Raw genomic sequence first — 23,258 nt, 5'->3', positions numbered from 1 at the left:
CTGGAGGATAGCAAATGACATACCTCACCAAAGTCAACAAAGATGGATTTCCTGTTTTCCAGAATGGCAAGTAAAAATATAATAGAACTGACTCCAAAGTTAATAAATTCATCTTTCTTTAAGTTAATAAAATCTCTGTTTGCAAGATTACATTTTTAACTCAGCATTCTGGAATCCTGGGGAAAAAAAAACCTCTCTACAGCAGCAGCAAAAGTATGTTTAAACAGTGTTTTAACTTCATGTCTAACAGCTCACCAAAGTTACAAAAAACTGATCTATAAACCACTGGATAAAGATACAAGTAATAATGCATACTGTAGATATGAAATTATAGCAAAAAAACTCACTAATGAGACCAAAGGAAACTGAAATTATTTTCAAAAATTCAGAAAATCTTGGATAGGCAGGGAAGTGAATAATTTACAAGTCAAAGGTACAGTACCTTTCATTACCTATATCACAGGAACAAGTAAAGGGGAACTGGATGAGTGAAACAAATTGCAATGAGATATAAAGGCTCTCTCATGTAGGTCACCATTTTGAAGCCAGCACAGATTGGTAGCGACCAAAAGTCATTGCCATGTAATGATTTTTTGTGATCTACAAGAAATGTTCTTTTTCTGTGTAGTTCACAGTAGACAATTTTCCCTCCACCGTTCACTAGAACCCTAGATGGCAGGACCAGCAGAGACAGCATGGACTTAATGGACCTGAAAATTAAACAACCTTCTTACCCCTAGAGGCAGTCCCTTCTGAAAGGGTGGAATACACTGATGTTCTGAAGATGAACAAAAATGACTTTGGCTCTAGTGCTCTCAATCCAGCATCTTTTGTGAGGAGAAAAATTCATTGAGATAGCTGAGAGAACTAAAAATCATCTCTTAAGAAAAGATGTCTTCTGCTCAACAATTTACATACATTTACAAAAAAGAACACTAACACTTACCTCCTTTATTTTTGAATATGCTTGACCCTTGCTACTTGCAGCAATAGCAAGAACTTCAGTGTCAAACACAAACTGAACAAAGGCTTTTAAATTAGACCAAAATATTAACTGTGTGTTGCTCAAAGAGGATATAACTTTCCAAGCCAGATCAAATGCATCTATGCAGAGAGATTCGGATGAGCACAGGAGCTGAAAAGAAAGAGAAGGAAAGCAGTGTTTAATTTCTGGGTGCAAAAAATCTTCATTACTGTTACTGACCATAGGTTTGCTTTTGTCTCTTACCTTGGGAACAAGCACTTTCATGCAATGAAACACAGGTAAAACCTGGTCAGAAGGCAAAAGAGTTAGAGCTTCCAGTGCAGACTGTAGAGTTCTTATTGGCCTTTGGACTGCAAGCAAAGACAGTTCTAGAGTCTCATCATTTGACAATGGTATACATTTATGATACTTATTTAAAATAAAATGAAGGCAAACCCACTGGTCATGTATATAGCTTGCAACGATTTTCCCCCATCCTTGAGAAGATGTGGATTCCTCAAATAAACTGTAACAGAGAAAATACTTTTAAGTCCATATTAATACTTCAGTTTTTTTACATACAAACTATAGGCCATAATGTAATGTTCTAACAGAAAGCAGATTAGAATCAAAAGTCTAAATGCCAATTCAACTCCTATTAAATTCAGTGGAAAGATATCAATTCACTTCAGTAAGAATCAATTGAGTCCTAATTCCCTGTCTACTACAGAAAGAGCTAAGATGAGCAAATCCATTTCGCTTCCACCATATTCTAGATCTGAAAAGTAAGAAGACTCATTTAGCTACTTAGACATCCTGAATTCATTAACGCTTACGAATTTTTTATCTTGTCAAAAATTACCAAAAAAGTTATCTAAGAGTTAGTTTGTATTAAAGATGTGTAGAGAGTGATTTGAACTGTAGCATGGACATACCTATTTTTTTCTTCAATATAAGAAGGCTTCTTTAATACTTGATTAAGTTGAACAGAGGAAATAAAACCTTTTAGGGTTTCAACAGCGTGTAGAGATTTAAGTTGAAGTTCAGGTTTCTGATCAATAATCTCACAAACCACAGTTAGTGAGGCCATACTAACTGCTTTTTGAATCTGTTCTTCAAGCTTTGGTTCCTAGTAATGAAAAATTAAAAATCACACAATCAACCTACTAATATTTCCCCTAATAAATTATGAATAATATACAAAAATATACTGAATACCTTTAAAATATCCTATTACATATGAAAATCTGATTAGAAAGTAAAATGTAGGGAAAAACAGATGTGTGTATACATATTTATCTCATCTTACAAATTACAAGCATTCCTTTATCAGCACCAACCCTGTAGTTTGACTATGACATGACATTCATAGTCAACTGAGTGTGCAGAAATTAACTTATGTATTTGTACTAATAATGGAAATGGTAAGAAATTAATTTCATTCTAGTACATTACAGCACTTATGCCAGTACAGTTAAGGCTGAACTGCAACTAAGGTCAGTCTTAATTTCATATTTTCTATTTTATGTCGCAAACAGTGTTAAGCAAATATTCAAATGTATACCTGACACAAGGATATTTTCCCACAAATCAAATTTCTCACAAACTGTAAGTTTGACTTCTATTATTTATGGAAATCTGAACAAAAAGTAAAATTCGGCACATGTAGCCAGAATCCTCCAAGGCCAGTAGAGAGAGTAGTTAAAGCAGTCTAGAAGGCAACAATGGTCACTCCAACTAAAGGGGAATTATTGTGTCTGAGAAGCAGAGCAAGCAGAAGAGACTATGCTACCTATTACAGCATAAAATGCAGCTCACTCCCAATTAAAATATATCAATTTGTGTGTAAAGTTATATAGGAACCAGTATGTAGGGATGCGGAAAAGGGTCAGAAGATTATATAAAAAATTACTGAGCACGTCAATGTGTACAGCAATGTACAAAATGCAATATTATAACAGACTATTTTCTGAATGCCTCCAGCTATCAGAACCACAGAAAATGTTTCTAACCTCTGCCCGCCTTCTCTATGAAGAATGGCTGTAAGAATTTGCTGCAATCTTTCAACAACACACAACTAACAGAGACTCTATTCAAACACTCATTACTGAGGAAAACCCCTTCTGATTCAACTAAAGTATGGACTTGGGAAGAATTACTGAGTTAGGCCTCAATATACTGTTACAATATGTTACTAATCCACAAATGACATTTTTGTTTGATAAAATGATAATGATAAAATCACAAATAGCTGAAAAAAAAAAACTAAACTTGTTTTTCCACTAGTCATGCAAAATGATACTAGTGTGTTTTGTTTCTCATTCTGCTCTCAGTGTATGATTTAATTTCTTAACTTCTTTGAGCCTACTGATTTGTTCTGACAAGGACAGGATCGGGATATTAGAGGGTGTTTATCACTGCCACTATAATTAAGGTTAAAAAACAGTTTCAAATATATAATTCTGTTTTTACACAATTTACCAAAACATTCAGTTTGTGTACCAAGGGTAACAGTGATTTATGCTAATACAAAAATGAGAAAGTGAGCAAAATCTGTCCATCCATTTTTTCAGTTTGTCAAGGCTGAAAATAAACACATTTTTTCCCATTGTAAAATTCTATCCTTTTAAAAAATATCAGGGCTACCATAAAATAAAAACAGATACGGATTTGGCATGAATGTAATCCTCCTCTCTTTTTGAACTAGTATCTTTGCTTGGATTGGGGGAGAAAAATATTTTGATTTAAGAAAAAGATGAATGCATATTCTGGAGAGGATATACCTTAAACCTAGAGACACCAACTTAAAGATGTACTTTGCACACATTCACAGCTCAGTTAAAGACATTCTGCTCCCACTGTAGTAATCATTAACGTCCCACTAACTTAAAAGGGAGGAAGAAAGAGACACACACACACATACAGGAAATTAAATCCCGCCAAAATCTTTTTGACAAAGCATTAATGTCGAGTCTGGAAATTCCAAAAGTTAAAGTTCCTCTAGCAATATGAATTCAGCCATGTTTCACATCAAACTTTTCTCTTTCTCTTGAAAAATGAAAATATTAACCTATTACTCTACATATAACACATACATAACTGTGGGTTATAAAACGTGGAGGAATGAATACTGCAACAGAAAATGTTAGCTTTTGGAATTTCTTGACTTTGCAAATTAAACACTGTATTAATACTAACGTTTCGGGGATGGGGTTTCAATGTAATTCTATTTTCAAAACTATCCAACATTTTACTGTATTTTAGGCAAAGGCCTTTCAGCACTACACAATTGTATTTGAGAAAAATGTGTTTATTGCCACCAACGCATTGCTTTAGCTATATAGCAGCTGTATACCCTTAAAGAACTACAGCACTACAGTACTAACAATGTCCTTTAGGAAACAGAGTGTTTCACTGCAATACAACACTGCAGATGAATTACACAAATGAGTTTTCTGTAAAGTAATATATTCATTAATATTTGTATCATATAGTTATGCCATTTATCCCTTGTAAAATTACCTGTTCATTGCCCGTCTCCTGCAGATTTTTAACAGAGGCATTTATCAGAGAAGAGATGAAATTCCAAATGGAGGGCCCCTTTTTCCAGCCAGCGTCTGAGCATAAATTCACCAGCTCTGACAATAATGCTAAGTATAAATTACAACGATCCAGATCTGAAACCTAAAATGAAGAAGGTAGATAGAAACACTAAAAAGGGGAAAAAATAAATAGAAAATGAGACAGCTAGAAAAAGGCAGGAGCAGCAGCAACAACTACAGTTGAACAGCCTTTCTTCTTGTGGCTAAACACACTTTCTTCTCTCCCTTCCTGTCAGGTTCCCCCACTCCACCTCAGGGTTCTCTGAGTAACCAACAACAACTTTGGTACTATGAAAGAAATCTCCAGTGTTCTTTTTTTTTTTTTTTTTTTTTTTTTTTTAAACACTAGAAACTTCCTTTCCTCTCCATTTGACCACAAGCTCTGCCCTTCTTCCTGTGGGTCCATATATTGTTTCAAGCTCTCAGTGCAAAATCAGCTGTTTGATAACTGGACCACTGCTTTTTCTTCTTCTGCAGATGTCTCACCAGAGTCTTAAGAAAATAGTGTACTTCTCCCTCGCCCTACTTCACTTTCCCACTATGTCTCCTCTGTTCTCTAGCTTCAAGCTTCTGCACTCCCCTTCACTTACTTCTCCTACTCCACACCACATCATATCAACACCACCTTCTTTTTCTCCTCTCTTCACCCATTGTGTACTTTCATGAACTTTACTGCCTTCTCTACTCTTGGGGAGGTAACACCTCCTCTTCTTTAGGAACTATTAGGAAATGGACAGAAAATAAGACAGAAAATACCATAATGCCACTATATAATCCAGGGTGCACCCACACCTTGAACACCGTGTCCAATTCTGGTCACCTCATCTCAAAAAGGATATAGTGGAACTGGACAAGGTTCAGAGGAGGGCAACGAAGAGGATCAAGAGTATGGAAAAAGCCAGCAGGGGATGGATCAGGGGCAGATCACTCCAACTGCTCTGTTCTGTACACTGCCCCATAAGCTTTGGTACTGTTAGAGACAGAATACTGGGCTCGATGGACCACCAGTCTGACCCAGTACGGCCATTCTTATGTTCCTTTTCTCACTTTCACAAATCCTCTTCTCATTTCAACCTTAGTCTTTGTCTCAGTCCAGGTCCCCTCTTCATCCCATCCTCTATCATGAACTTCTCTTGGACTCTTTCCTTATCAGTTTTATTTCCATACTCCACGTTCCCTCTTTGATTATGTTCCCTCTCAAAACTCCCACTCCACTGCTGAAAAACTCACCCTGATTCATAACCTCTATTTTCCTGCTACCCTCCACTTCTTCACTCTTGCTGAAACGCAGCTCTTTTCTGACGCCTCAACCTCTGTTGCTACATTCCTCTTACAAGGACCATCTTTTTGCATTCCCCCAAGTGTTAGAAGTGGCTATGAACTTCTCCCTCCCTCCCTGTCAGTCACTTCCTGTCCCTTCCTCCTTCCCATACAACTTCCTTCTTTGGAGTCTACACTGGCCAGGTTAGCCTAGATTCACAAAGGAACCTGGGCGTTGTGACACCGTCACTTTAGGTACCTAGAAAATCACAAAACCTGAGTTAAGCACCTTGGCTCCCTATACAACAAATGGGGGGAAATAGGCAACTTAGAATGAGATTTACAAAATCAAACAAATTAGGCAAGGAAGCGTCTAAATTAGCAATAGTAGATAGCGATGAGAAGAATGTGTGCTAAATCCCACTCCTCTCAGAGAGGTAAGTGCTGAGACCAGGCTGTAGGGAAGTCCTCATCACTGCTAGTGATTTATAGCTGGGAATCCCTCTCATGGAGTCAGGTGGCATAAGTACCTAAAGGTGTTTCTTGTGAGAAAGAGCTAGGCAGGGCCTAACTCCACACAAAATGGCCGGAGGTGATACCCACCTTATAACTTTTAGCTCACTGATTAGAGTACTAACCTGGGATGAGGGAGACCCAGATTCAATTCCCCCCTGAAGCAGCGGGGGAGAAAGGATTTGAACTGGGTCACCCACTGCTCAGATGAGTGCAGTAACCACTGAGCTATAGGATATTCTCATGCAGGGTTCTCTCAGTCTCTCCTGTTGAGGCTGTTCCACAAAGGATAAATACTTAAAGAGTCACATAGCCAGAGAGAGAAAGAATGAGACTGTAGTCTGATACTTAGGGTACCCTCCTGGGAGTTGGGAGACCCAGGGTCCAATGATTCATTCATTAGTTACATACAGTGGAACAGCTTCAACAGGACAGACTGAGGGAGCCCCATATCAAACTATCCCAGAGCTCCAGGGTTAGAGCACTCTTTTGAGAGGTGTTGGAAACCTCTGCTCAAATCCTTTCTCCTGCTCTGGCACAGAATGGGGAATTGAACCTGGGACTTAGACACTAAAGGTCCAGATTCACAGTAGCATTTCTCCCTTTACCCTCTGAGCAGCCACTAACTACTGCTAAAACTCTTGCCCATGTTCTCTTTTCTCTTATCTTGTTTACAGTAACCTTATTTCTGTCTTTCATATTCTCACGTCTCCCCATCTAATCTATCCAAATTGCATCTGCTGAAGTCAGCTTCCCCTTGTCACAGTGCTCATCTCCTTGTACTCATCTTCAAGGCCTTTAAATCTTTGATCTCATTTCCTTCTACACTTCTATTGTCACTCAACTCCCCACAATTCTCCCAACCCACTTATCTTTTTGCTTTCTCTCTTTCCTCACCTTCTGCCTTTGTACTTTCTGTTATACTGCCTTGTATACTTTGAACAGTCCTCCTCTGTCTGCCAAGTCCCCCTCTCTCCTCCTGAAAACCCACATCCTTCAGGAATACTACCTTTCTTCTCATCACCATGTCTCATTCTACTCTTTCTCCCATGAACCGTTTATTACTGTTGGCACACAATATTTTAAAATTCTGCATATTTTAGTTGTCAAAACAACACAATATAATCACTCCATTTTCAATAATTTTGGTAATTTATTTAAAAATACCTGTCAACAAGTATGTCAACAATACAGACAACAACAAAAAAGAATCCCCCAGGAGTAGACAGTTTAAGAAACCCCTACAACAACCCAGTTCCAGTTGGGGGGCTATTGAGGGGGCTGTGTGGGGCTCCCAGAGCCAAGACATCTGCACTCCCATCCCCCAGAGCCCAGCTATGGGGCTTCCCCCCAGAGCCAAGCCACGGGGCATCCCCTGGCCTAGACACCAGCTCCTCCCCCCCACACACACACACAGAGCCCAACTGCATGTGACACCCCTCTAGCCTAGACACTAGCGCCCCCATACAGAGCCCAGCCACGGGGCATCCCCCATACACCAGCCCCCACTCCCCCCCCAGCCCAGCCGCAGGGCATCCCTCAGTCCCTCCTTTCCCCCCAGAGCTAAGCTGAAGGGCAGCCCCCAGCCCAGACACCAGCCCCGCCAGAGCCTTTACTCCACTCTGCTTCTATACTGTCCCGCTCAGGGACATGGTGTAGTGTGACCCCCCCTGCCCTTCCTCCCACTTTGCTAGAGCCAGCTGGGTCTCCCAAGCCCTCTCCCGTCCTGGGAGAATGAGGATCAAAGAGTATGCAGCCTCCAGCCCTGCAAGACTGGGCGCTCCAGCAGCCCTTGGTGGCAGCCAGAAAGTCTGTGGAGAAAATAGGGAATTCTGCATTCTGCAGTAGCGCAGAATTCCCCCAGGAGTAAACTAGTTATTAGCTATTTTTCAAGAAGTCAAATACCACCAGCACCTCTCGGCTTTCATTTTAGGACTCTCAGTGAAACCACAACATGAAAAACTGTTTACATTTTAACTAGCCATTAACTGAATACAGTAAAGAGGGAGAGGGAAAATAAAATTTTGACTAGTACTATAAAAACAAATCACCACATAACTTTCTCTCAAAACCAGCAGTTCAGTATCTCTGCTATAGGATTTCTTTAGACCAGAGCAGTGACAACTAATATAGTGAAGTGTTTCCACTAGGGAGAGGGATACCTCAGTGGTTTGAGCATTTGCCTGCTAAACCCAGGGTTGTGAGTTCAATCCCTGAGGGGGCCACTTAGGGATCTGGGGCAAAAATTGGTCCTGCTAGTGAAGGCAGTTGGCTGGACTCAATGACCTTTCAAGGTCCCTTCCAGTTCTAGGAGATTGGTATATCTCCAATTTTTTTTTTCCACTGTGCCAAATTTCAAGTCAGTTTACTGGCTAAGGTAAACTGAATCTTTGATGAATTCCCTTTACTAGAAGAAACTTCAGATCTCTGTCTCAGCAGGCTTTTATCAAAAACCATAAGAAGAGTTTAAAGTATTTCCATGCAAGACAATGTTCTGGGTGTTGAAATATTTCATTTGGAAACATGTAAAAATATTGCCAATTCTATGCACAATAGATTAACAATCAGAACTGCACTGAAAAAACAAGAATTAGTGAGTCTTTCAAGCATCTACAGTAAATACTTACAGTATTCAACTCACTTGTAGTGAGTCTTCTGAGGATAAATTCCAGTATACTTTCTGCAGCAGTCATAACAGAATTAGAGAGAAAACTTAACACCACATCTATACAGAAAACAAAACAAATGCACTATTAAAACAATGTACTTTTTTGTCTTAGAGATACATGATATACAAAGTTGATTAAATCAGGTTACCATACAATGCCAAGCTATACAGGAATAAGCATTTACAGTTCTCTTAAGCTTCTGATCACTCAGTATAAATGACTGCTCTTCATTTTATTGTATACTATATTATTCCAGTGGGTTCTACTTCTCTTTTTGAGGGGATCTGCACCTGATTGGCTAGAGGGCTATAAAATGGTGCACAGAATATCAGGGTTTTCAAGAAATGTTTATGATTGTCTTTTTAGATTCAGGCATTCTATTTTAAAGGACATACGCAAAGCTCTGCTGCTTAAAAATTTATAAAAACTTGATGTTAAGAATCCCTCAAATCTTCTCAAGTGTTAATAGATCTAGAGGGCATTCAGAGTTCCAGATCAAATCTCATAAACTGGTAGGTCCAATTTAATGGCCTGTAGTTCACTGGTTTGCTTTCTATGTTTTTCAGAAATCAATTTGATTGAATAAACGCCAGAGAGATCTCAAAGTCAATGAGATTATGCAAGTGCTTAAAGTTAAAGCACATACTCAAATGCTTTGCTGGATCAGGGCCTAAATTAATTAGAACGACTCTCAAAATTTATTATAGTACATTATATTACATATATGAGGGGAGGGATAGCCTGCTAAACCAAGGGTTGTGAGTTCAATCCTGGAGGGGGCCATTTAGGGATCTGGGGCAAAAATCTGTCTGGGGACTGGCCCTGCTTTGAGCAGGGGGCTGGACTAGATGACCTCCTGAGGTCCCTTCCAACCCTGATATTCTATGATTATGGTATTCTAATGCCCAAATTATGCATGTGTGGTTGTTTGACCTTTACTACAAAAGTTTCTGAGTCTTGAATCAACAATTTAAGTTAAGGCTGCAAAACATGTTCCATTCAAACTCAATTTTCACAGTTTCATAACATGGTGAAATACTCACTACTGATACTGAAATTTTCAATATTAAGCCTCTACACAAATAAAACATTTTTTTTTGCACATCAGAAGAGATCATCATGGGCAAGACTGTCACTTGCCCAACACATCGATGCAGGAAAGTAAGGGACTGGGCTACCTGGAACACCAGAGTATGCAACGGGGACAAGAGCAGGCATCACTGACACTAGCCCTCCTTTACCTCCGCAAAGGTAACCAGGGAATGGATAGAGAAAGGGTGGGAATGAAGACAGCCACTGGCTCTGTTCCCACAATATGCCAGTTAGCACAGCTGAATTGGCACAGAGGGAGAAAAATTTGTTACTACGATAGCCAGTAGCAGATACTTTCTCCGTTAGAACAAAAACAAAGGAAACTGAGAAAGGAACTCTTTCCCCTTCAGAATCAGAACTCTTTCCTTGCTGCACCACACTCTGTGATAGGTGTAAGCTTGCACTCTGGCTCAATGTCTCTCAATAGACACAAAGATAGATCTATTTCATTTTTACGCACAGCTAGTTAAAGTGGGGTGCTAGTCAGAAAAGCAACTATGTGAAAATGACATGTTCTAACTATCGACCTGCTCTTTGTTTCTATCTAGCATTGTATCTGCTCTTTTTAATGATTAAAATAAGGGTATTTAAACTCCTTTGTACTTTCATAGCATTGCAGAGCCACATGCTGCAGTGTGAAGTGGGTTATATTCCTTCTTGTGAGTGATCAAAGTTTAGTGAAGTTTGCAAAGATGAAAGATAAAGAGCTGGACTGTTTTCAAATGTTCATATTATTAAATTCCCAGCCCATTTTTTCCCCAACTTTGACATGAGCTTACTCCTCAGTGAGGACATTTAGAATGCTCAGTTTCCAAATTCAGCCACTAATGTAATGGACCTGGGAAAAAGTTGTGGTTTTTTTTCTAAAACACATCTGCATACACAACAGCTAAAAGAGCATTCCTTGAAGCTTTCTAAAGTAATTCATCTTTAGGTAAATATCAAGCATGGAAGATTTCAGCCTAAAGTTATTTTCAGAAAGTTATAAGCAAATGAGTGCACACGATTACAATGGAAAATAGCATTTGTTACTTAGGGAATGCTATGATAAAACAAAAACAAAATATAGTGCCTCACAATACATTTGCATGGCACTTAATCATAGAAAATGACATAGGTATGTTACTTTGTAAGGGCTGTAGTGGGTAAATGTGGCAAAATGTACTTCACCACCTACATATCTCAATCTATATATCAAGGGAAACCACGGTGGCACTGAAAGTCAGACGGATAATACATCAATACGGAGATGGTACTGAAAGCCTCTGCATGCCCTTTTTGCACCAACATATGAGTTAACAGAACACAGGGAGGATAACAAAACATTAAAGTGGAGTCTATCTGATTAGACCTGCTATGAAATAAACATCTATGAAGCACAGGTTGAATTCCCAGAGAGATTCTCAAAGAGTACCTTTGAGGATTTCTTCAAGGTTTTCTGTGTCACCTTAGAATTACACCAAAGAGCAAGCTCAGAGGAAAGCCTAGTACCCTTCCTGGAGATTTAACAGCCAAATCTTGCTCTGATATTTAAATTTTTGAAAACAAGTTTAATTAAATGGAAAACTGCCAAATGCCAGAAACAATATGGACATGTTCCAAAACTATATTGTGCTTATTATCAATGTTCTCTATTTATTAACATGGCTGAAAATGGCTCAGCTGACTGCTTTTATAGGACTGCACATCTCTAGTTTGTTCACAAAGTTCAACATTGTAATTTAGTTCCTACATCAAATTATTACTATTATTACACCATAACTCCTCCTTGCATGCTGTTTGGTTCATTCTTTATCTGTAATAACAATTCTGCAAATGGAACTTAGGAATTCTTTTGATAAACCACAACCCAGAACAAAATCCAGCTAACTCTCCCATAGTTCTCTTGGACCTCAAACATTATCAGGAATAATAAATTAGTAAAAAGTCATTTTTCAACACTAAAGTCTGCAGACTCAAACACAGGGAGCAGATCTGTTGAGTAAGAAAATGCCAATAATACAGTCACCTTTCTGACCACAACCACATTTTGAAAGGAACATCAAGTACATTTTTGTACTTTTAAACAAAGCATTCACCACTGTTAGTAACATCACTGTACAAGTTTGAAAACAGAACATGTTTGTATCAGTTTTCCATACATTGCATCCCCCTCCCTTTTTTTTAAATGGTAAACATGCCAAGACAACTTGTACAGTTACTGTATTTCCCTGTTCATGAATGATCAGCAAATAGGTCAGTTCATAGCTCTGGCAATTAAGTTTATTACTTGGCTTTACTCTGCAGCAGAGAAGCATGAAAACACAGCAGGTCATACCTAAAAAGTGGCTTTTCTTTTCTTACATGTCTTGATACCAAAGCATTTAAAAGGAGAAAAGAAGTTTGGAGTTCAATCCTGTAAGATGAAAGCAGCCTCCTGGGAGATTCCTCGGACTGCTAGAACTCTACAGGCTCAACTCCCAAAGAATGGGCTCATAGTTATTTATAATATGTTCATGTTAGCCAGGTTCTAAATACCTGTGGGTCCAATCTTGGAAGCATTCTACATCCTCAACTCACAAGCAATGGTGGGATAGTCCAGAAGGGCTTCTGTAGGATTGGGCCCATAGTTTCTGATTTGGAGGGCATGCCCCTGATCATAAACTTTTTTATGAACATTACTTATGAACTGACATTACTTAATAATAATCCCTTTACCATAGTAAATATCCACAAGTTTAGTTTGATTATAAATTATATAGGATGCAATATATTAAAGAGATCACTAACCATCTTGTGGACTGTACTGTTTTAACAAACAGGTCTGTAATAGCTTCAAGAGTAGCTGTAGACTTTTATCGGTTTTCAGTGTTGGTATGTAAGCATTAGTGCCAAGTTTCAACAAGACATCCAGAAGAGGGTGCAAGAAAGACTTTAATTCAACCCTTTCAGTGTTCCTTTGTTTGCTGCACAAAACAAAAATTAAAAACAAATATTCTGTGAACTTTTCTTAAGTGTTTAAGTCACTTGAAAATCAAAGTCATTTAGGCACTTTTGGAAATTTTACAAGACAAGTTTAAGTCAATTGACTACAGGATGACCCAAAGCCCACTGACGTCAACTGGAATCTTTCCACTGGCTTCAGTGGGCTTTGGAACAGGTCCAAAAGAAAAATTTGATGCGATTCATACTTGCCTGTGTTTATTCTTCATCTCTTCCACATCTGCAGCCAGCAGAATCATTGTAGAAATAAGCTTAGCTTCAAACCAGTCAGGCATAAAGCAGTTTTCTCCTGATTAAAGAGAATTTAAATTTCCATATTTTAAAAAAAATCTCAGAATGGTAATTTTAACTGTTAATGTAGGTTTCCAATCCAATTAACAGCTGGCAGTGATAAATAAATGATTCATTAATTCAAATGTACAAAATATCAGAATAAATATTAATAACGAACACTTTGGACTCTTGTATATAAATTTAATTAAACCTGGTTCATTTTCATCCTCTACCTACTACATAAGAGGGCATCTACCAGCCTTTTGGATAAAATACATTTTAGGCTACATGTTAGGTTCTTTATCAGTAAATTCTGATAAACTTTTTTTTTTAAGTACTTTTTAAAAGGAGGCTGGGATTCTCAAAGGAGCTTAAGGGAATTGGGTGAATCTCCCTGAAATTCAACCTACTTAGACTCCTTTGAAAATCCCAGCCTGTGTTTCTACCAGCCAGAAGTTTCATACAGCACGAAACCCACTGTCAAAAGAGAAAAAAGCATGAAGTTAAACTGAAGTTTTCCTCCCAATTGATCACTTACACAAACAAACAAAACATATACACCAATCTTACACCAATTATTTGCTATAAAAACTGTCTAAGAGCTGTCATTTTAGAAAGAATTTTGGACTTATAGCCCTGAGAATTCAGAAAGCGAGACAGGCTTTCATATTCCAATGCAAAAGTAGTACCATACCTGAAGGCATAATTTTCTCATCAAGCTGCTTATAAACTGAGCTGCAATTCAAGTAAAATAACAGGAACCTATTCTATAAAAGCTGTTTTTTCAGTTAGCTGACCTGTAACTCCAAAGCAATGGCCTGAACATATATTTCAGGAGCAAGGAAGTTCTGCCAAATTAATTTTTAGGGAAGAGTAAACCTTCAAAATTTCCAAATGAATTTGGCAACAATTTTAGCCTAATTAATGATAAATGAAAGAAAGAGTTTGCAACATCTCTGATCATAAGAAAAACAGGTTTTGGTACATTATTTTCTATTGATACCACAACTTTTCTGATGATATTCAGCAAAATCAAACCATGACCCCATTTTCTGGTATACTCTAATGGGATAACTAAAAAATCACTGACTATTGAAAAGTCACACTTTGTATTATAAACTTCTTCAAGCACTGTGTTTTCCTAAATTTGTACTACTACTACTGTGATAAGTGCTATACAAAAATCAAAGCTCCATAAATAGATATGTTTGAAAGAAAATTCTTAAAAACAATTATGAATATTTGAAATGTGGCTGTGAGGCAAAAGTAGAAAATTCTGTTCAGAATTTAGCTTTGTGCTCATGATATGAATGCATTTATTAAACTGCATACTTCTTGTGTTATAAGAATTTACAAATTCATCTGCTGAACAAGGTAAATACTAACCTCAAAAATCCTAATTGCCTGCAAGCATGTGCAGAAAGCTGTTCAGCTCCAAACTAAAAGTACAACACAACACATTTGTATCTCCACAAATACGTTAGTTCAGAGTATGTAATTTATAAATTCTGTTAGTGCAAGCTATGGATTTTGTAAACTGTGCAACCTCAATAACTCCATATTTTTTTCCTTTCCTAAATGGAGACTGGGAAAAAAGTAAAGAAGGAAATTAAATGTGCAAAACTACTAGTGCTAATGCAACACTGAAGTTGCAAATCAAGCACTCAATTCAGCTAATTCCAAAAGTTTAAATTTTTTCTGCAATATTGTATTTTCTATTCCTGTTTTCTTTCTTAAATGCAAATACTTTTTTATTAAGCATTAACAATACCATGAACTAGATAGGACTGTGCAATGTAACAAAGTTAACATTGTATAAAAATCTTTAATTTTACAAATTTGACTTTAAGACACTAAGCTTGTTATATCACTAACTCTAATTTTTGCATTTAGGAGCTATTAATTCATAAAGGTTAACTGAACTTACTTGTGGATGCAGGTGCCTTAAGGTAATCTTCCACAAGAGTATGTACATATACACTTAATGAAGATCTTTCTTGATGCTCAACATGGCAGTTTATGGACTTTCTGAAGCATCTGTCATGAGTATACAGCCAATCGCAAAGCTAAATGAAATAAATGTTACTATTTAAACACTTCTGCCAACTTAGGTTATATAGAAGAAAATAAATAATCCGACACAACCCGATATACTTAAATTCTCTAGAAGTGTGTGTGTTGGTGAATGTATTAATACACTTTTGATACATATGTAGAAAAAAGAAGAAGAAACCTGTAGTATTTAAAAAAAAATGTTGTGCTTGTTTAAGCTTTTGATACTCAGAACAAGAGTAGAACAGATGCTGAGCATAGTCATTACTTCATTAACCTGCTGTACCATCGCATGTAGGTTTATCAGCCAGAATGTTCTGAAGTCCAAAGATTACTTCTTCCATGTTTTTTCACTTAAATTTCTAATTCCGTAGCTGAATATACCCCTTAAAAGGTTGTGATATACGTGTATTTTGAGAGTTAAAATTCACAATGGAAAGCAAATATTAATCTTACATGCAAATTTGTCTTCTTTGGTAATGGAGTTCTGTTATTCTTGTAAATGCTGGGTTTTGCCACACACACGAAAATCAGAGGCAATTCTCAAGCAATTTTTTGGCACCCAAATACTGGCCCTTTAAGAGGCTCCCAGATACCCACTGCCTCAGAAAATACTTCCAAAACTATGAAAAAGGAAAGACACATACAGCAGATAATCATTCTGAAGAGAAGGCAAATTTAAAGATAAGACAAAACAGTTTATTAATCCAGCAAACAAATACTATATCCACTAAGCAGGGTGGATAAAAATCAGTGATTTAAAATATATATATACACACACACATACACACACACACAAAAAATCTGATTTTTTTAATTTAAAAATCGGATTTTTTTGATAAAATGTTTTTTGAAGGAAAAAACCTATCTAAAGATAGTTTTTAATTAAGATATCTTTGAGCTAAATGTATCTCATCATGGAATAGGAATGATAAAGTCTAATGCTATAGTATGAGACAGTATATTCATGTAATGTTTAAGAAAAGTTTTGTAATTGAGTTCCGTTAGTTCATGGATTAGGGACCCAATCTTATGGAGTTCCAGGGGCTTCTGTATAGATTATTTAGGTTAATATCTAACCCAATGTGACTCAGTTCTCAGTCTAGAAGATACCATCAGAGATGCTCAGTTTTGCAGGTCTCAAACTGTGGATTTGCGTCTCCAGAAATAACACGCTTGTTAATGGCAAAAATGTTTTAAAATAAAAATTAAATTAAAATAAAATAAATAAATAATATATAGAGGTGAGAAATAACAGACAACTCTGTTGTCCCTCTGCAAATTTGTGTACACAATCAATCCCTTATCTCTCTCTAAAAGTGCAAAGTTTCAAAAAGTTCAATGAACAGAAGATTGCTGGGGGTGGAATAGATCCAGACAAGGAAAAGAAGTCTGGAGATAAATGTGAGAAGGGAGGGACAGGCAGTAGAAACAAAAGTGAAACTGTTTGAGCATCATATTCCAGAAGTCTGGAGGTCTTTCTGGGTGTAGCCTTATTGATTTGAGATCTACCAAAGCAATCTCTCACTAGAAGAGAAAAGCTTTGATGGCAACAGCGGTAAAAGAGACCCAGTTTGGGAATATTTTAATGAAGTTCCTCTACCTGTGGGTAAGACAGGCATGCATGCAAAAGGAAAAGAGCGCAACAAAGAAATGCAAGGCCTGCTTGCCCAAATGAAACAACATCATGAGAAGTGTTCCTTCTCAGGAGGAAGCTGCGATGATGATGATGAAGAAAGGAACATGTCTGAACATGCAGGATCTTCAGGTTGGTAAACTTTTTTATTTCATACTTCTTTCTTAAGGACTGCCTGTCTTTCTTCTGGACTATTCTTGAATTCTCAGGTTTGAGCAAAAAATGTAGTTGTTGCTCTATGGTACTATCACTTTAAATGCAGTTGTGATAAAAAATAAATAGCTGAAATAGGCAGATCTTCCTTTTACAATTTCACCTTTAAAGTAGTACTGAGTGTCAGTGAATGCAATGAGTAAAACTAAATGAGCAGTATGGTAATAATAATTAAATAACTGCATTGACTTATTTGGTTTAGGAGAATCCCATCCTCAACATACAGGATTCTGAAGACTATTTACCTTCAAGATCACCATCATTTTCTATAGTTTCAAAGTTATCTGCCAATTATAGTGTTTCAGTCACATCATGTATGTCACATAGCCACAGTATATCACCTGTAGCAAAAAGAAAAAAATATCTCCATCATCCAGAAACAACCACAGATACGTTTGTGATAGCCATCAGTTTACAAAAAGAAGTAATAGATGAAAAAATTGCCCAGTTTGTTTATGGAACAAACTCCCCTTTCCATATGATTGAGAACCCACACTTCATTAACAAGGTTCAGTCATTAAGACCAGGATACAGTCCATGCAACAGAGCAGATGTTGCAGGAAAATTGCTGGATAAAGTGTATGAAAAAGAAATTCAGCAGTGTGAAAAAGGTCTACAAGGTGAAATTGTTAACCTGAGTCTTGATGGGTGGAGCAATGTCCACAATGATCCTGTTGTATGTGCCTGTGTGACAACAGAAGAAGGGAAAGTCTTCCTTACAGAAACGATCGATACATCAGGAAATGCGCACACAGCAGAATACTTATTAACAAGTAGCAGTAAAAGCTATAACAAATGTATCCAAGATGAGAAGAAATGATTTAGAAGAGAGTCCCAAGCTAACAACATACAGTTGCAGTGCTCATCTGCTGCACTTCCTAGCAAAAGACTTCAGTGTTCCAGAAATAAAGGCTAATGTTGTTGAAACTGTAAAATACTTTCGTAACAGTCACTTTGCAGCAGCTTTTCTGAAAAATGTGGGAGGAAAAGACGGTTACTCACCTTTGTAACTGTTGTTCTTCGAGATGTGTTCCTCACATCCATTCCAGTTAGGTGTGCGCGCCGCGCGTGCACGTTCGTCGGAAACTTTTTACCCTAGCAACTCCAGTGGGCCGGCAGGTCGCCCCCTGGAGTGGCGCCGCCATGGCGCTCGATATATACCCCTGCCGGCCCACCCGCTCCTCAGTTCCTTCTTGCCGACTACTCCGACAGTGGGGAAGAAGGGCGGGTGTGGAATGGATGTGAGCAACACATCTCGAAGAACAATAGTTACAAAGGTGAGTAACCGTCTTTTCTTCTTCGAGTGATTGCTCACATCCATTCCAGTTAGGTGAATCCCACGCCATACCTAGGCGGTGGGGTCGGAGTGAGAAGTCGCAGCCTGGAGCACTGCAGATCCGAAGGCCGCGTCCTCTCTTGACTGCTGGACCAGGGCGTAGTGGGAAGCAAAGGTGTGGACCGATGACCAGGTCGCTGCCCGACAGATTTCCTGGATGGGCACACGGGCAAGGAAAGCCAGCGACGACGCCTGCGCCCTGGTAGAATGCGCAGTCACACGGCCCGTAGGAACATGGGCCAGCTCATAGCAGGTCCTGATACAGGACGTTACCCATGAGGATAACCTCTGCGAGGAGATAGGAAGCCCCTTCATGCGGTCCGCTACTGCCACGAAAAGTTGGGGGGATTTGCGGAACGGTTTGGTCCTCTCCACATAGAACGCGAGAGCCCTACGGACATCAAGCGAGTGGAGCTGCTGCTCCCTGCCTGAAGAGTGAGGTTTCGGGAAAAAAACCGGGAGGAATATCTCTTGGTTGATGTGGAAGGTCGAGACTACGTTGGGGAGAAAGGCAGGGTGTGGCCTCAGCTGCACCTTATCTTTGTGGAAGACTGTATACGGGGGGTCTACCACAAGAGCCCGGAGTTCCGACACCCGCCTAGCTGAGGTGATAGCTACTAAAAAGGCAGTCTTCCAAGAGAGATAGAGTAGGGAGCAAGTAGCTAACGGCTCAAAGGGGGGCCCCATGAGCCGAGACAACACTAGGTTCAGATCCCAGGTTGGAGCAGGGAGTCGGACGTTAGGGTATAAACGTTCCAGCCCTTTCAGGAATCTAGACACCGTCGGGTGAGAAAAAACGGAGCGGCCATCCCCACCGGGGTGAAAGGTGGAGATAGCTGCCAGGTGGACCCGCAACGACGATATTGCCAGACCCTGCTGTTTGAGGGACCAAACATAGTCTAAGATATTGGCCACCGAAACTTCCATAGGGCGGAGACCTTTCTCCACACACCAACAGGAGAAACGCTTCCACTTGGCCGAGTATGTCGCTCTAGTGGAAGGCTTCCTGCTGCCCAAAAGTACCTCCCGTACCGGGGTGGAGCAGCGCAGTTCAGAACCGGTCAGCCACGCAGGAACCACGCCGCTAGGTGCAGCGACTGCAGGTCCGGGTGACAGAGAGTCCCGTGTTCCTGGGTAATCAGGTCCGGGTGAAGGGGCAGGGGAACTGGGTCGGCTATGGCCAGGTCCAGCAGCATAGGGTACCAATGTTGCCTGGGCCACGCCGGGGCTACCATGATCACGCGAGCCCTGTCCCTGCGCACCTTCAGAAGGACCCTGTGGACCAGTGGGAACGGGGGAAACGCGTAGTACAAGTGGGTCGTCCACGGAATAAGGAAGGCATCCGCTATAGACCCGGGCTCCCTGCCCTGAAAGGAGCAGAACGCCTGGCACTTCTTGTTCCCCCCGGACGCGAAGAGGTTCACACGGGGATAACCCCACCTCTGGAAGATGGAGAGGGCGACGTCCGGGCGAAGGGACCACTCGTGTGATAGGAAGGATCTGCTCAGGCGATCCGCCAGCGTGTTCCGTACTCCGGGGAGGAAGGAAGCCGTGAGGTGAATGGAGTGGGCTACACAAAAGTCCCAAAGTCGCATCGCCTCGTGACATAGGGGAGAGGATCTGGTGCCGCCCTGCTTGTTGATATAGTACATGGTTGTCGTGTTGTCGGTAAACACCGCGACACAACGACCTCGAAGCTGGTGACAGAACGTTTGACAAGCAAGGCGGACCGCTCTCAACTCTCGCATGTTGATGTGCATCCTCACCTCCTGCGGGGACCACCGGCCCTGCGTTCTCCGGGTTCCCAGGTGGGCCCCCCAGCCGAGATCTGAGGCATCCGTTGTCAGGGACACCGAGGGCTGAGGAGGGTGGAAAGGGAGCCACGCACACACTACGGACTGGTCTAGCCACCAGCCGAGAGAATCTAACATCCCCTGGGGGATTGTGATCAGCATGTCTAGCGGCTGCCTTGCCGGCCGGTAATGTTCGATGAGCCACAACTGGAGGGGCCTCATGCGGAGCCGAGCGTAACCGGTCACAAACGTGCATGCTGCCATGTGGCCTAACAGGGTTAGACATGTCCGTACTGATGTCAAGGGGGCTGCCCGCAATCGCTGAACGATCGCCGACAATGCCTGGAACCTCGGTAACGGCAGAAGAGCCCTGGCCACGGTGGCGTCCAGGACGGCCCCGATGAACTCCACCCTCTGCGTGGGGATCAGGGTGGACTTGTCCATGTTGATCATGAGGCCCAAGGTAGCAAACAGGCCGGTGATCACGCGGACGTGGCTGCAAACTTGTAGTTCCGACGTGCCCCGAATTAACCAATCGTCTAGGTAAGGGAACACGTCGATACGACTGCGCCGAAGATGTGCCACAACGACTGCCATGCATTTTGTAAATACCCTCGGGGCCGTAGAAAGGCCAAATGGGAGGACTGCAAATTGGTAGTGAAGGGGGCCCACCACGAAACGAAGGAAACGTCTGTGGTGTGGCCAAATGGCAATGTGAAAATAAGCGTCCTGCATGTCGAGGGCGGCGTACCAGTCTCCCGGATCCAGGGATGGGATAATGGTCCCCAGGGATACCATGCGGAACTTCAACTTCACCAGGTATTTGTTGAGCTCTCGCAGGTCGAGGATAGGCCTGAGGCCTCCCTTGGCCTTGGGGATCAGAAAGTAGCGGGAATAAAACCCCTTGCCTTTCTCGTTTTCCGGAACCGCCTCTATAGCTCCTTTGTTGAGGAGCGTCTGTACCTCCTGTCGAAGGAATTGCTCGTGAGAGGGGTCCCTGAAGAGGGACGAGGAAGGGGGGCGGGAAGGAGGAAACGATGTAAACTGCAGGCGGTATCCTGTCTGCACCGTACGCAAGACCCAGCGATCCGATGTTATCTGGGTCCACGCCGGAAGGAAAAACGAAAGGCGGTTGGAAAACGGGGGGGAAGGATCCGTGGGGGAAACTGTTACTGCGCCCTCGGGCGCACCTTCAAAACGAAGGCTTGGGTCCAGGCGGGGGCTTAGAGGAGCTTTGATTCTGCCCCCCTTGGTTCCCCGAATGCGTACGCCTTCCATTCCTGCCACGGCGCCTATTGAGGTCCTGCCGTTGGCGGAACTGGGGGTATGGCCTGCGCTGCTGCTGCGGCCGGAAGGGTCTGCGCTGCGTTCCCGGCGTGTGCATCCCTAGGGAGCGCATAATGACCCGATTGTCCTTGAGACTCTTAAGTCTGGGGTCTGTCTTTTCCGAAAACAGGCCCTGGCCTTCGAACGGGAGGTCCTGGATGGTATGTTGGAGCTCCGGTGGAAGGCCAGAGACCTGCAACCAGGAGATACGGCGCATCGTTACCCCCGAGGCGAGGGTGCGGGCAGCCGAGTCTGCAGCGTCTAAAGAAGCTTGCAACGATGTTCGTGCAACCTTCTTGCCCTCGTCTAGAATGGCCGCAAATTCTTGGCGGGCGTCTTGTGGCAGCAGCTCTTTAAATTTGTCCGCTGCCACCCACGAGTTAAACGCGTATCTACTGAGCAGGGCTTGTTGGTTCAAAACCCTGAGCTGCAGGGCCCCAGCCGAGTAGACTTTGCGTCCAAGGAGGTCCATACGTCTGGCCTCCCTGGATTTGGGGGCTGGAGCTTCCTGCACATGACGCTCCCTGTCATTCACCGACTGCACCACCAGGGAACATGGTGTCGGGTGGACGTGGAGGTACTCGTAGCCTTTGGAGGGGGCCATGTACTTCCTCTCGACGCCCCTCGCCGTAGGGGGGATGGAGGCCGGTGACTGCCAGATTGTATTGGCGTTGGCCTGGATCGTCCTAATGAAGGGTAGGGCGACCCTGGTGGGAGCATCAGACGAGAGGATGGTGACAATCGGGTCCTCGATCTCAGAGACCTCCTCGGCTTGTAGGCTCAGATTCTGAGCTACTCGCCTAAGGAGGTCTTGGTGCGCCCTGAGATCCAGCAGGGGAGGGCTACTGGAGGAGGTGCCAGCCACCGCTTCATCAGGGGAGGAGGATGAGGAGACCCCCGGCAAGAAAGTGTCCAATGGGGGGTCTCCCTCGGCCCTCGCCTCTGTCTCAGGAGCCAGAGCGGAGTCTTGCTGCTTGGATCCTTCCTCTCCATCCGGGGAGGGAGGGGGGCGAGACAACGAAGCTTCCGGCACCCTGTGCTCCGCCGTCGCAGGCCTAGCAGGAAGCTGTTGGGGGCCCTGGGCTTGATGGTATGCCCAGGGGGTCAAAACCCCCACTGCTGCGGACCTTAGTCCTGTTGCGGCGGGTCTTGGAAAAGCGCCGCCTGCCTGTCGGTGCCCAGCGCATACCCGCTGTCTGTCTGTAAAGACACCGACGGCTGCCTAGAAGGCCATGGCGGGGCCGACCCCGGCTGGTAAGGGTCTGCGCGGGTCGGCACCGAAAATCTTCTCGGTGCCGGGGATCGGTACCGGGAGTCATAGCGGTGCCGGGATCGGGACCGGGACCTGCCTCGGGACCGGTACCGGCCGCTGCTTCGGTGCCGGGATCGGGACCGGGACCTGCCACCGACGCGGTGCCGGGAGGTCGACCGGGACCGGGACCTGCCACCAGCTCGGTGCCGGGAGGTCGACCGGTGCGGCGAGTGACGGCAGGACTGGCTCCTGGAGTCACGGTGCCGGTATCGGCGGCTGGAGTCAGACCGCGACC

General features: G+C 42.2%; 1 protein-coding gene across 1 annotated transcript in view; it reads right to left on the bottom strand.

Annotated features, from left to right (window-relative positions):
• Positions 1-23,258, bottom strand: part of TARBP1 (TAR (HIV-1) RNA binding protein 1) — a 116,624-nt gene that overhangs the window by 54,000 nt on the left and 39,366 nt on the right. Inside the window, exons 10-17 of the mRNA XM_050951553.1 lie at positions 15,283-15,421; positions 13,275-13,371; positions 12,870-13,045; positions 8,967-9,064; positions 4,487-4,648; positions 1,900-2,093; positions 1,229-1,490; positions 947-1,135 (exon numbers count right to left, since the gene is read on the bottom strand). Coding sequence (XP_050807510.1) covers positions 947-1,135; positions 1,229-1,490; positions 1,900-2,093; positions 4,487-4,648; positions 8,967-9,064; positions 12,870-13,045; positions 13,275-13,371; positions 15,283-15,421 — 1,317 coding nt within the window. The remainder of the gene's footprint in view (positions 1-946; positions 1,136-1,228; positions 1,491-1,899; positions 2,094-4,486; positions 4,649-8,966; positions 9,065-12,869; positions 13,046-13,274; positions 13,372-15,282; positions 15,422-23,258) is intronic.

Source organism: Gopherus flavomarginatus, chromosome 4 (assembly GCF_025201925.1).
Source record: "Gopherus flavomarginatus isolate rGopFla2 chromosome 4, rGopFla2.mat.asm, whole genome shotgun sequence".
Taxonomy (NCBI): domain Eukaryota; kingdom Metazoa; phylum Chordata; order Testudines; family Testudinidae; genus Gopherus; species Gopherus flavomarginatus.
Note: the sequence above shows the minus strand (reverse complement) of the source record. Positions and strands in the feature narration are given on the sequence as shown.